At 45.4% G+C, this 14,820-nt stretch overlaps 1 protein-coding gene across 1 annotated transcript; it reads left to right on the top strand.

Moving 5' to 3' along the window:
- Window positions 1–2,555: 2,555 nt before the first annotated feature.
- On the top strand, window positions 2,556–14,600 carry LOC137448445 (prostatic acid phosphatase-like). Its single transcript, XM_068152978.1, is given in 7 exon segments — window positions 2,556–2,645; window positions 10,389–10,524; window positions 11,875–11,929; window positions 12,433–12,464; window positions 12,670–12,769; window positions 13,211–13,370; window positions 14,439–14,600. Coding segments are annotated over 7 exon segments (735 nt in total).
- Window positions 14,601–14,820: the final 220 nt, after the last annotated feature.

Raw genomic sequence — 14,820 nt, 5'->3', positions numbered from 1 at the left:
AAACTGTAAGAGGGAAGAGTTGATTTGTGAGTGTCACTCTCGTCTAGCTCTTGATAACCCTTCCGTGACCAATATGAGCCTCTCAACAACTGCACAAAGCACCTCTGCAGTAGTTTTATAGCACACAAGTCTGACTGACTCAGTTTGGCTCCCCAAGCCTACCTTACAGCTATCAATACAGAGATGTGGGTAGGTCATGGAGAGCCACACTTCAAGGGCTCTGCTTTTTGCCATTTAGCTGAGTTCCACCTTCTTATGAAAATGTAGTCAAAGGAGCCTGGTACTTTGTTAACCAGTTGCTATGATTTCCATTCTACTGAGCCAACCTATCCAGTCCCCTGGCACTTTCAGCCATTCCTCTGGCCACAGTGTTACAAAGACCAGGTAGCTGAAAGGACCTTTCTTCTGCTTAGCTGCTCAGCTATGATCAGAGCCCTTTCTTTAGCCACCATTCTCCCTTGAGCAGATGTTATCTTCACTGCTGGGTATGTCACAGTGTCTGAGGTATTTTCACACTGCTGATGTGCCTGACATTTCTTTGGGCGGCACAACTGCGTTCACCTGAAGGAAGTTTTTCTGGTCCTCAGGATCAGAGAATTTTCCTTTTCTTTTCAGGAATCTACATCTTTATTAGGAAATAAAAAGAGTCCTAGGCCAAAACTTCATCTATTAATCAGCAGCAATGAACACAAAGACTGAAAGTTTATCCAAATCCCTGACTATGTGAAGAAAAGCCCCAGGAGCTTCAGGCACACAGAGTGCTCAGATCTGCATCATGCAGCACTTTGCCACAGAAAATTCTCAGTCTGTGGCTCACAAGGACTGAAAGTGTGGCCATGTCCGTGCTCAGGGAATACCAGCCTCTAAGTGATGCCTTCCAGGCACTACCATTGGAAATCAGACAAGGGCTGAACTGCTTCTCAGTGTGTACACATGAAATGCAAAGGGTTTCCCCCTTTTCTGACAAGGCAAGCATAAGGATTGTCAGCACAAAGGGAAACACAGAGAGAAGCACTGAAGAGCTAATACCACAGCTATAGGAAGAACACTACCTTAGGCTTTTGCCACTTCTTGCAACACTGAAAGAAGAACTGGACACTGACTTTAACAAACTATTTCCTGATGGAGAGCAAATTTATATTGCTAGCAACTCTGAATACAAGAGTGTAAATCATTGAACTTGATCTTCGTTTACTCTTGGAAATGGTGCCATGTGTTCTTGACAGCTGGCAGCAGTAATGTTGCTTTGCACTCTCAGTACATCACTGGCTTGCCAAAAATTCTCCCGAAGTGTCTGTCCAGAACCTATTGCAGCTAGAGAAGCCACGAAGTGGAAGGAGATCAACACTAGATGGCAACGTGCCTCTGCAAAACATTGCTGAGGTGCCGGCAGATAGTGACAAACATCTCCAAAGACAACTAGCTCTTCCAAAGACGTCCAAAGATAACTAGCTCTTAGTTCTTCTGTAGGTGTAGGAATACAGTTTGTACTCCTTTCATGTTAAAATAAACTTTCCTTCCATTCTGCTGCACCTTTCTCACTGCTTGCTTTATTCAATACTCTTGCCCTAGAGATGGCTACACCCTGCATGAATTACTCACTGAGTGTGCATGGGAAACATGAGGAGCTACAGGCGTATTAACCAAATCCAGCACACTTGGTGAGATATGAATCAAAAGAAAGCTGCTGTTGTGGGCTACCACCTTGCATCTACTGAAATCAATCAGAACATGAATTTCATCGTGTATCAGACTCAGAAGTCCTTGGAGCAGAACTTTTTCTCCTCTCTCTGCAGCATTACTCTTGGTTGTCCATTTCGTGCTCATGCTGAAGCATGCAGCTTCTCCTCCAGCCCAAGTAATGCAGGTAGAGTAGTCTGGGTTACCCACAGCGCTTTGGCTGGCTGACCTGTGTTCAGTCCTGAGCTCCCTGGAAAGCCCAACACATTTAAAATCAACTCCTAAACCCACATTTTGCAAACTTAACCCCACACCAGAATCATCACCTAAGCTGATTATGAATGAGCAGTGTTTGAGGGTACCATTAACCTGCCTCAGAAGTGTCAGCAGCTCTTAAAGGCCTCAGCCACATCTCTCACCCATCTTCCTTCTACTGGCACTGCTTTTGGCCTGAACATGAGCCCTTGAAGCTGTTACAACTGCCACACATGGCTTATTATCACTCCCACCAACTAAACAAGGTACAGACTCCAAACCAACAGGGCAACTGCCAGTACCATTTGGTCCATCATTTTAGCTACTGCCCTCCAGACACTTTGCCCCATACTTCTGCCAAAGACCATTTTACAACTCTTGCACTTTTTAGGGCTGTGTCTGTGAAGACAAACAGGGACAGGATTATAGCAGGTAAGAAACAGGATGTCTGGTCAGAGTACTTTGTAGAGGCAGATAAAAACCTAACTGAACAAGCTCAGTACCACTTCTAAATTAAGTGGAAGTCTGCAAAACATCTCAGTTTCTATCACCTTGATATATAATATTTAATTTAGTTCCATTTAATGTGAGAGAAACTGGATATATGACCTAAAGCAAACATGGACAGCTTGCTCCCAAGAACCATACTGACAGTCAATGAAAATGTCACTGATAGAAGCCACCCTGGAAATGCCAACGAGAGCTCTGAGGTAACAGCACCACAGTGCCTGGTGAGTATCAGCAGTGCAGGGCCATGGGGGCACAGCCTTCTACTGCGAGAGCAGTGACAGCTTTGTTCAGAAACATTTGAGGCAATATTTGAACCAATCATTACCCTCTCAAGAAAACACTTGCTCAGAAAAGGCTTGCAATGTGCCACAGAAGTGTGCTCACATCCCAGCGCAAAAGGAATGAACCAACAAAAAAATCCAGAGAGACTGAAGGGTGTTAACAGCAAGGGAAAGGGGGAGAGGAGGAGGATAGCTCTGCAGCAAACAGCTAATATACTAATGCTTTACTCCTAATTCCTGATTAGAGTGCCAAACCCTCAACTACCTACATGGGTAGGTGATGCCCATTGCCAGTGAGATCCAATATTTATGAGAGATGAAACAGCTTGGTTTATTCCAATAGAAATAAAAAAGTTATGGAAAGAACATCTCTTCCCTCCTGCATATCTGCATTTCAAATCTTGCAGCTAGGGCATGCTCAGAAATCACTCCAGCAGAGCAGAACAATTGCTTTAATCATAGTTATTGTAGCCTATCTCAAAGTTAAATATAATTATTAGAATTTAAAGAAAGCAGCAGCCCAAAGCCCTCAGGTGTCCTGAGGCGCACACAGACAATTGCACACAGGGAGGCTGCTGTTTGGGCTCATGTCAGCACATGGAAGAAGCACTTTCTACCCAAGCTGGACAGCTGTGCTGCTGGCTGGTTGGAAGGAGACACCCTCTTCCTCCAGTGCAAGAAACCTCTCACCTCCCTTTGTCACAACAGCATCATTCTGTGAAGTCTAAATGACCAGCCAGTGTTAATGGTCACCAACAGGGAAAGCTACAGTCTTCCTACACCTGCTGCCTTCTTCCCCCACCACTCTGGAGTCTTCTCCTAACATGCTTTTCAGTGTATCTTCAACTGGTTCTGAACCTCCTCCACTGTTAATGAAGAGGTAGCACCTCAAACTCTACATCCAGCCCTATGCTGTGTTTACATCCCCAGCAGAGTTAGCCCTACAGTTAAAAGCTGGAGGAGGGGTAAGCATCACAGCATGGAGAGGATTATTCACACAGCAGTTTCAGGGTAGAGGGCCAAACGTCGTCACTTTTGTCACTGAGCTTTTAAATACAGTCAGAGCACTTAAGCTGTGAGCCTACTTTAAAGCACTGTTTATTAAAGGGCTACTTTATTTATTTCATTAACTCGTTAATTGAAATGAATATTCATTAATTAAATGACTATGAATGAAAACTTACATTCCCTAAGCAATGTCAAAGCTCCAGCAGCATTTCTTTGCACACTGGCTTTTCAGATGCCTCCATAGAGGACACAATGCAAAACCACACTTTAACTTGCTTAATGTTTAATGACCCCAGAACTATGTCATTGAGTTTATGGCTGAGATAAAGGCAGATGCTCTACACCACAGGTATTCTCCTTTGCACTTTCAGGGCAATGAGAGAGGTTCATTTATTGTTTTTATCATCATCTCCTTCCCTTCCACTGTCAGCAGCTGTTTTATCACATGCTGCAAGCACATCAAAACATCAGTTCCCTTGGCTGTGAAAGCAGCTATAGTTTTCACACCTCTCACCACCTGCAACATGGGATTTCTGCAGGTATGAAACAGTTGCTAAGAGAGTTCCAGCCTCAGGAAACATGTCACCTTCAGCTGGAACAGAGTTAGTCACCCTGGTGTACTTTGAAACCACCCCAGCCACTTACATGTCTCTCCCCACAGAATTAGCAGCACTGAGATCAGATCAAGAGAACCAAGTAGCACTTTTTACACTCTGATTTTGTCATATCCAAAGGAAGAGTAATTTCATCTACCTTTTTAAAGGAATCTCACAGAACGTGTGAGGCAATGGGTGCTTGAAAAGCATCAAACCTTTCCACTCCTGCTGGAGATCTGCAGTCCTTGCTAGACCTGTCTACAGTATCTGAAGACCCTGACTGGAACCTTGTGATTCTGAGACCTTGCCTGTTTTCTCTCAGTGATACCAGCTGGTCTAATTACAAACCTTGCCTTGCAGAGCAACGTATTTTAGGAGTGGCATCTGATGTCATGTGCTCCAGAAACAGCAAAACATGTCTCTTCAAAGAGATTTTTGAAGCATGACAGCCAGTAGAGGCAGGAAAATGTACAGGGTGTGAGTAGTTTTAAACAGTTGACCCATGTCTCCTCCAGACCTCTCATTTCACAGAGGGGGAAGATGGGCAGCTGAAAGGAGCTGGAGTTCCCCATTTGTGGCAAACCTAGGTTACAAAGCTAGGAAATACCAGGAGTGAGCAGTATGAGTGTCTGTTTGGGAGAGGAGGTTTGCACATGTGGTGCAAGACAAGCTGTGTGGGCTCAGCCAACCTGTGATGATAGGAGTCAGGTTAACTAGGCCATGGAGCAATGTTTCTCACCCCAGGGTGAGGAGAGCGTGACGATGGAAGATACGGAGACGTGTCTGCCTGTTCATGCTCACAGCCTGGCACAGAGCCAGGAGCTGCTTCTGACACTCTCCCAGTCCAGAATACCTACCTGGCCAGTGCCACAATCACTAGCAAACTCAGCAAGCAGGTGCTGCACCTCACTCACATCCAGGGGAGCAAGTTTCTGCAAACAAGCCCTGAAGTCAGGAATACACATTACACATTTTTTTTCCAACCATCTTTCCTACATAGCTTGAGACCACTCGTGTCTTTCTACCCAGAACAAATGTCCATCAGGTACTGGTAAGGCCATGCCTGTGACTGTAATTCAGAAAGATTTTCCTACTTCCTGCAACAGGGAGAAGAAATTCCTAAAAGGATCAGGCAGCTACTGTGAAGTTTTACAGGGTAATTATCTCTTCAGAGCACTCAAGCTCTTTTTAAAGCTCTTTCCACTCTGGGACTCTATAGAGAGAGCTGTACTGCTGGGAAAAGGACAAAAAGACATTAGAGAAACATTAAGAATATTTTGGTGTTAAACTTTGTTCTACCTCTTATTTAATATTTAGCACAAAGAGCTTCAAACAAGAATAAACTCAGTTTAGCTGATATAATTGGAGTAACAAATTCTTGTCATCCCATGTAACCCTTAACCTTCATATGTCTTGAATTAATGAAAGACAACACTGAGTTCTAGAATGTTCACAAGTGCCCACAATGCAGCTGAATGGAGCTGTGGTAAGTGTCCTGCACACAGCTGAGCAGGTACAAAGGCTGCTACCCGGAAATGTGCTGCCAAAAGGTGAGTGTGTTTAAAGGAGGACTGAACCCCATGAGTGAAATCACCCCTGGGGAAGCCAAGCACAAAGCAGGTCAGCAGGGCTCGTGTCAATCTTCTGTCAAGGGACAAACTTCATCCCGTGAAAATGAATCCTTTAACTCTGAGCTGCTGCAGCCATGGCTGCTCTGGACACTCAAGGGTTCGTGGGTAAGCAGTCATCAGTGTGACTCGTGGAGTCCTGAAGATGGGTATCCTTGAAGATTGCATTCCCAGATTCTTTGTCAGCTTGTTCTAACTAGTGCAGCCAAGAAGAACAATGCTGCAAGGGTGCACTGAACTGCAGACCAAGCAGTATCTTGCCTAACTGCTGTTTTGCAACTTTCTTTTCAGTTGCTACCCTTACCTTTCCCACACTGCCCAAAATACAAGGAACTTCTGAGAGCAACCTTTGCAACAAGGGATTCCCAAAGGCAAAGGTAGTTTTAGTTTTAGGCTGGACCTTGAAAATTTTCCACAGATCTTGAACAGAAAATGGTAGAATGTAAATAAATTGCCATTGGGTTTAAAAGGGAAAAGAATGGTAAATTCTAAATAATCCCATTCTACAGAGTACTAACAAAGTTGGTTTGTAGAAACTAACTTTCTTTTTGGCTTCCTCACTCTGGCAGATACTAACTTCTGGCTTCTGCTGGCTTTGCTGACCTTGAATGCGTTCTTCTTGTGGTTAAGTAACTAACAGCAGCTCTCTGCTCTTTCTCTTGCCCAGTGTAGAGGGGGTTAGGGAAGGGAGCAGGGAGTGGGGAAGCTATTAATAGCCCCCTGGTTTCGCAGTATCACAGTATCACCAAGGTTGGAAGACACCTCAAAGATCATCAAGTCCAACCTGTCACCACAGACCTCATGACTAGACCATGGCACCAAGTGCCATGTCCAATCCCCTCTTGAATATCTCCAGGGTCAGTGACTCCACCACCTCCCCAGGCAGCCCATTCCAATGGGCAATCACTCTCTCTGTATAGAACTTCCTCCTAACCTCCAGCCTAAACCTCCCGTGGCACAGCTTGAGACTGTGTCCCCTTGTTCTGATGCTGGTTGCCTGGGAGTAGAGACCAACCCCTTCCTGGCTACAACCACCTTTCAGGTAGTTGTAGAGAGCAATGAGGTCACCCCTGAGCCTCCTCTTCTCCAGGCTAAACAATCCCAGCTCCCTCAGCCTCTCCTCATAGGGCTTGTGCTCAAGGCCTCTCCCCAGCCTTGTTGCCCTTCTCTGGACACATTCAAGTGTCTCAATGTCCTTCTTAAACTGAGGGGCCCAGAACTGGACACAGGACTCAAGGTGTGGCCTAACCAAAGCAGAGTACAGGGGCACAATGACTTCCCTGCTCCTGCTGGCCACACTATTCCTAATGAAGGCCAGGATGCCATTGGCCTTCTTGACCACCTGGGCACACTGCTGGCTCATGTTTAGGTGGCTGTCAATCAGCACCCCCAGGTCCCTCTCTGTTTGGGAGCTCTCCAGCCACTCTGACCCCAGCCTGTAGCTCTGCATGGGGTTGCTGTGGCCAAAGTGCAGCACCCAGCGCTTGGACTTGTTGAATGCCATCCCATTGGACTCTGCCCATCTGTCCAGTCGGTTGAGGTCCCTCTGCAGAGCCCTTCCACCCTCTAACTGACCAACATCTGCTCCTAACTTGGTGTCATCTGCAAATTTGCTGATGACTGACTCAATCCCCTCATCCAGATCATCAATGAAGATATTAAAGAGGATGGGGCCCAGTACTGATCCCTGGGGAACACCATTGGTGACTGGCCACCAGCCAGGGTGGTGTCTTGTGCTGTTTATAAATTGTACATATATGTAAATATTGTATATTTTTAACATATTCATTGGGTTTAATATTTAGATTGTAGTTTTGCTTGTAAATACAACTTCATTTACTTTCTAACTGAGCTGGGTCTGGCAATTTTATGTTGGGGGGGGGAAATTTCAACCCACCACACGGCTCCAGCAGTACAGGGTAAAGGATTTCCAGGTCTGGAAACCTAATTGAAATGTATCACTCTGTCAGGAGGATCTAATGGGAATCTGTACAAAATGGCAGTCAGTATGCTCCTTGCAGATCTCTGACCTTCAGAGGGTGTAGACAACATATCCAAAACCCCAATGACAATATTATGGATCCAGCTACATTGGGCTACTCCCATCAGTTGAAAACTGCAAGTCATAGGAAAGACAAATTGTTGACTGCCTTGCAGAAAACCAACCCAGCTATTCTCTAGAAGAGAGCAAAACAAAAACTCAGATGTGCTGTGGGGGACGGTGTCAAAGGCCTTGCTGAAGTCCACAGGCCTCCCCACATCCACCAGGCGGGTCACCTGATCATAGAAGGAGATGAGGATGGTCGGGCAGGACCTGCCCTTCCTAAATCCATGCTGGCTGGGCCTGATCCCTTGGCCATCCTGCAAGTGCTGTGTGATTGCACTCAGGATGACCTGTTCCATGATCTTGCCTGGCACTGAGGTCAGGCTGACAGGCTTATAATTCCCTGGCTCATCCAACCAGCCCTTCTTGTGAATGGGCACCACACTGGCCAGCTTCCAGTCCTCTGGGACCCCTCCAGTGAGCCAGGACTGCTGGAAAATGATGGAGAGCGGTTTGGCCAGCTCCTCTGACAGCTCTCTCAGAACCCTAGGATGGATCCCATCTGGCCCCATGGACTTGTGGGGATCTAAGCGGCTGAGGAGATCTTTAATAACCTCCTCTTGGAACACAGGGAAGCTATGCTGCTCCCTGGCTCCATCTGCCAGCTCTGGAGGCCAGCTGTCTGGAAGACATTCTGTCCTGCTAGTAAAAATTGAGGCAAAGAAGGTGTTAAGTAACTCTGCCTTTTCCTCATCCCTTATCACAACGTTCCCCTCTGTGTCCACCAAGGAGTGGAGGTTGTCTCTGCCCTTCCTCTTGCTATTAATGTATTTATAGAAGGACTTTTTGTTGTCCTTCACAGCAGAGGCCAGTCTAAGCTCCAAATGTACTTTTGCCTCCCTAATTTTCTTCCGGCAAGACCTAGCAACATCCTTAAACATTTCATGGGCTGTCTCACCGTTCTTCCAAAGATGATACACCCTCTTTTTTTCCCCTTAGTTGTTTTAGAAGTTCATTGCCCATCCAGGCTGGCCATCTGCCCCAGCGGCTCCTTTTCTGGCACATCGGCACATCTGCACCTTCAACAGTTCTTCCTTGAAGTAGGTCCAGCTCTCCTGGACCCCTTTGTTTTTAAGTGCTATTACCCAAGGAACCTTGTGAGTTAGTTCCTTGAGTAACCTGAAGTCCACCCTCCAGAAGTCCAGAGTGGAGGTCTTCTTGCTGCCCCTCTTAGATTGACTGAGTACTGAAAATTCAATTATCTCGTGGTCACTGGCCCCTAAACACCCTCCGACCACCACATCACCCACCAGTCCTCCATACACTCTGAGAACCTCCTAGACTGCCTCCTCTCTGCTGTGTTGAGATCCCAGTAGCATGGATCTCTGTAGTTGTTACTTTTGGCTAGGTGTCATCTGACTTTCAGATAACTTGGCGACTGAAGCACACGCTTGCCTACAGCAGGGTCACAAATAGCAGGCAAGGAGCCAATTCTTTCCTCAAGGCAGAAATCACATTTATTAAATGGAAAGTGATGCACTGTGACCTGAGCTGGGTTAACCTAACCCAACATTGTTCCACTTATTTAAACAAGGTGGCATTTTCCTTAGGACTGCTTGTTCCAATAACCCTCCCTCTGGTGAGCTCAGTCCAACAGCTCACACTCACAGAGGTTACACAGCACTAAAGGAAAGACACCAACCACGTTTTAACAAGGATCCAGGGTTCTGTAAACCAGGCATCTTGGGCATTCCCTCATCAGAGTTCTGACCACTAATATATCCTGAGCTTCATCCCTGGAAGACTAAGGAAAGACTAATCTGTTCCACTCCAGCTTGAGGACAGTGTCAGCATCCATCAGACCTGGGCACACATAGCTGTGAACCCATCTCTATGTTCAGTCCCTACACACACACCCCCCTCACATTTCACTGCATTTCAATTACAGCTCTAGATAATCCTGCCTGATCTCTGGATCTCCTGTCTCAGAGATCACAGCCTTTAAAATCCTGACATCCAGAGAGGACTTGTTTCCATAACCATCTCAGGATGTATCCCAGCATATAGCTGGAAAAGAAAGAGTCATAAAGTGATTTTGCTGCACAACTGCATTAGCATTTGGCATAAATAATGCCAGCTGCTTTTGCCATAATTATTAGCATTCTGTTGCCTCTTCTTCTTGAACACTGCCCTTCAAATTCCTTTTAAGCTTAAACCAGGAATTTTGCATCTGCCTGAATGCAAACTACCATCATTATCATTAAGGAAAATGGTTGCTTGAGTGAAGCACTCAGGGTTTGTTCTGACAAGCACTTTGTGGCAGAACAAACACAGTTAGCAGTAGGAATCAGTAAGAAAATCACTGTGTTCTCTTCCTTCACTGCAGGACATTAAGAATTACACTCTACCTGCTTGGGCTACTCATGGTGTCAGAAGCAAGCTGACAAAGCTTTTAGAATGGTTACTGCAGGTGGAATTTGGGTTCCACAAACAGACACAGAAATCCTCTTTGCAGGGAGGTAAACTGAATCCTTAACCCATTTAAACCCAAAGGTGGAATAGGCAAGAAGAAAGGATATTTAATAAAGATCACTACTGGTTCCATAGCAGAACTATGGAAGGTGCCATGATGTGGATATTGGTGATGAGTCCTGGAAGACACTGACTAGTGGGAAGAGAGAAAGTGAAGGTGAATCGCCACCCATGCTAATGCAGCAGCGTGGAGGAGATGCCCTTTGGGTTACACTGGGTGAGAAACCCAGAGCTGAGCAGAATCAAGTGTGAATTTAATGTAAGCCACTAGCATGTCGAGAGTCCTAAAATCAGATCATTAAACCACTTCTAAACTTGATTCTGCTCGGCAAATAGTGCCTCTAACTTTAAAACAGTTCATACATCTTAATCACCCCTTCTCCTCCATTCACCCACTGTCACCTTCTGGGCCTTGGTTTGGTTTCACATGGGTATTGGACAGTCAGGATCTGTGAGCTACAAGGACAAGTCACACAAAATTGTGGATCAATTCATTGGCTCTTTTGAGCTCCAACTTAGAAAACTCAGCATGAGGTTCAAACCTCTGCTCCTGTTCTACTAACAATTGCTACTAGAAAAATGCACCAGCAGCTGAAGACAATGTATGTGCCTAACCCTGCTGGCATGCACAGTTCTCACTTTGGGCTTTTCATTTGCCCAGATTCTAACCTCCAGCCATTGATTTCATTAATACAGTTTGTCTTACAAGTTTTCAGCAGTTAATTAACAAAACACAGGCAGCCACGTACTTTAAGACCCAGAGTCCAAAGGATATGCTCATTCTTTTTCCCCTGGAAATCAGGGAGTCAATGCAGTTGCACAAAACCAAGGGAAGCATTCATTACCCTGCTCTTCTTGCACTGCTCTGCTAGCACACAGCAGCTGTGAATGCAGAGTGGAGCTGTGGAGGCTGTCAGAGATCCCCCAAACATTTTATGCTGAGGTAAAAGAGGTCTCCTGTTCACAGAACAGATAGCAGCAGAATTAAAAGAGGTCTCCTGCTCACAGAACAGATAGCAGCAGAATTAAAAGAGGTCTCCTGCTCACAGAACAGATAGCAGCAGAATTAAAAGAGGTCTCCTGCTCGCAGAACAGATAGCAGCAGAATTAAACAGGTCCCCTGTTCATAGAACAGATAGCAGCAGAATTAAAAGAGGTTCCCTGTTCATAGAACAGATAGCAGCAGAATTAACCAGGGCATTCCACACAAATCAGCCATAAAGTCAGCTGAATAAATTGGTGCATTTAAAGCCAGATTGTGTTAAAGGAGCAACAACTGATACAGACCTTACCACCAGCATCCATTTCATTGCCATCATTTGCCCATTTTCTTTCAAGTGTTCTTTTAAAACCTCTTCTAAAGCATACCTCGGCTACCAGAAAGCCTTCACACCAGCAATGAGTCTTTCTTTTGTGTTCCCTTTCTGCAGCTATTAAATGCAGTGAAAGCCATGAGGGTGTTTCCTTCAGAAACAGGGCTACAAGCAAACTGCAGCACTGAAACCTGCAGCACTGAATGTCCCACCTGATGTCACGGCTTGCTGCCTTGTAATACTGTTTGGATGGAGCAGACAACTGGAAAAACCATGCCTCATGTTTTATTGAACCTCCATCATAAAGATCATTTAGAAACAAACCTCCTGCTTCCTGTACCTTTTGAAGGTGCAAAAGAAAAACCAAATTAAGTTGAAGTTAGCTATTTGAGAAGGGCTTACAAAGGCAGCTACTTTTTTGCTTGAACTGCTCTTGCTCAAAAGCTTCTCTTTGTGAAGTGCAGCTGGATTGTGACCAGCCAAAGAGTTTGATGATCTGATCCCAGATGCTCTTTATTTCACATGCAAACCCACTAGTTCTTTTTAAAAAGAAGCATTAACAGCTCCTGCTAATTTTAATAAGAGCTGCAAGTGCCTTCTCCTATCTTTCCATGCGTGTGTACTTGATCCATGCAGCGTTTCAGTCTGTACAGCCATGCCGGCCAGGACCGGCTCAGTGTAACAGAGGGCAAGCATTTACAAGGCCACACAAGTCTTGCTAAGTGAGCAGATGAGATGCTGGACACGCTGTTAAATCATAGCTATTTGCAGTCATTTTCACTAGGCCTTTAATTAAAGGTTTCTTCGGTTTACAGCACGCAGACACCCTTGCTGCCTTGCAGGTGGCACTCAAGGTCTTCAGCAGGAAAGTGCCTCCATGCAGAGCCTGTCGTCTGTTTGAGCTGTATCAGGAAAGAGATGGGCAAGTACCTGCAAACTGTGCTGCTAGCATGCTTCTGCTAAAAAAGCAGTTTACTGATACCTCAGACCAATTCAGCTGGATAAATAAGGTGGAAAGATTAGAGATTACTTTCAATTATTATAATTGGACTCAAGTTAGTAGGTATTGACAGCAGCAGAGTGACAGCACTGCAGCCTGAAAGCTCTCACTACACTGCTTCACTAGAGTCGTGGGAGGGTTTATTCTACCCTTTTTTGGCTCTCTACCACGCAGACAAGCTACAGGTAAATTTGTGTTGATCACCTATTGCTTAAAAAGATCTCTTCAGAGTGCTAAGTATACTAATAGCCAGACAAATAACCTGGCTAAAGGCTTGTCCCAAAGGGCACTCACTACCTCATGGAAAGGCTGTGTGGTTCTACTCCCCTAACTCTGTTTTGCCCATTTTCTGCTTTGAAACAGGTACTACACCATCTAGATGTACTCCCGGAAGAACTCCTTGCCAGATGGTCATCCTCTCACTCTCCCTCACTGCAGATTTCACTGCCCACTGGAGAAATTTCCTCACTTGGGCTCCCCAGTCCCAGTACACCACTGGACCAGAGAATGTAGGACACAAGAGGTAAGTGCTATGGGCACAGGTACCCAAAAGTGCCGTCAGCTTTGTCAACAACCATCTCAGATCCTGCCCTTTGGTCACACTCTGACTATATGTGTGTCAGAGCATCTGATGGCTAGAAGCCCATAAGTGCCATTTGTTTTGAATGAAATGCAGGAGTGTGAGCTACAAAATGTACTTTACACAACTCTTCTGCCTGGCTTAGAAAAGATGACAAAAACTTCTGAGAGCCAGCAACAATTCCTTGAACCAAAAAGCTTAGGAAGCACCTAACTAAAAATCTATCTAGAGTTAAAAGGTAGGACATTGCCCAAGGAGGTGGTGGAGTCGCCGTCACTGGAGGTGTTCAGGAGGAGACTTGATGGGGTGCTTGGTGCCATGGGTTAGTAGTTTAGGTGGGTTGGATTGGTTGATGGGTTGGACGTGATGATCTTGAAGGTCTCTTCCAACCTGGTTTGGTTTATTCTAAATAAAGTTTATTCTAAATAAAGTTTATTCACTCTCAATTTCTGAAGCATAGGAAATATTCTTTTAACAGTGTATTTTATTACCTGAGCTCTCAAACAATGGAGGAAGATGATCAGCTTGCATTTGTTTTCAGAAAGACAAAGGATTATGTCCTTATGAAGTGTGGATTACTGTGCCCCACACCCTGCAGAGGCACAACCACACCAGCAGAGACCACAAAGGACAGTGGGGACACCACAGTGGAGGAAGAAAGACACTGAAGTAAATGCTGAAAATTGGGCATGGAATTGACGAGAGAGATGGGATAGTCCGCGAGCCCTGGTCCTCCTGCCTTCCCCTCCCATCCCACAGACAAAAGGGATACGTGGCAAGGTCATTCACACAACTCAAACTGGCGCACTTGGGACTTAGTGGGGGTTTGGACACCAGAGAGAGAATTCCTGGTAAATGGTAAAATAGTGCTGTGGAGAGCTCAACAGAGACCCTGGGACTGGTCTGAGTCTGACAGAAATGGGATGACTCAGACATCACAGAGGATCTCAAGTTTGAACATCTAGAGAATGCTATTTATAGGCCTCTGGAAACTGTAACTCCTTTAATCAGAAGATTCTCCTGAAATCAAGTCTAGAAGTCGCCTTATCCTTATTTTATGGAGAGGAAGTGGGCAGAGGCAAGCTGAATCTTCTCAAAGCCTGTAAGGCAGTGTCAGAAAAAGTGTTCTTAATCAGTAATGATAAAAATGGGAGCTCCCGGGCTAGTTCATAAGAAGTTTCTTAGAGAGCTGAGGCCAGAGAAGAACTTGGCATAAACAGCTCCAAAAGGAGAAGAACAGATGTACTCCAAGGGCAAAGGAAAACAACGCATGCAAATTGGAGAGGAAATAACTGCCCAGCAAGGAGCTTAGAGAGCACGGCTGGTGCAAGATTCACTCAGCTCTTCTATCTGAGGGACTGGCAACTCTAACCTAGATAGAGCGTTGCTTGAA

Source organism: Melanerpes formicivorus, unplaced genomic scaffold, assembly GCF_026170545.1.
Source record: "Melanerpes formicivorus ecotype bairdi unplaced genomic scaffold, bMelFor1.0.p_v2 SCAF_24, whole genome shotgun sequence".
Lineage (NCBI taxonomy): Eukaryota > Metazoa > Chordata > Aves > Piciformes > Picidae > Melanerpes > Melanerpes formicivorus.
This window is presented reverse-complemented; position numbering and strand designations above follow the sequence as displayed.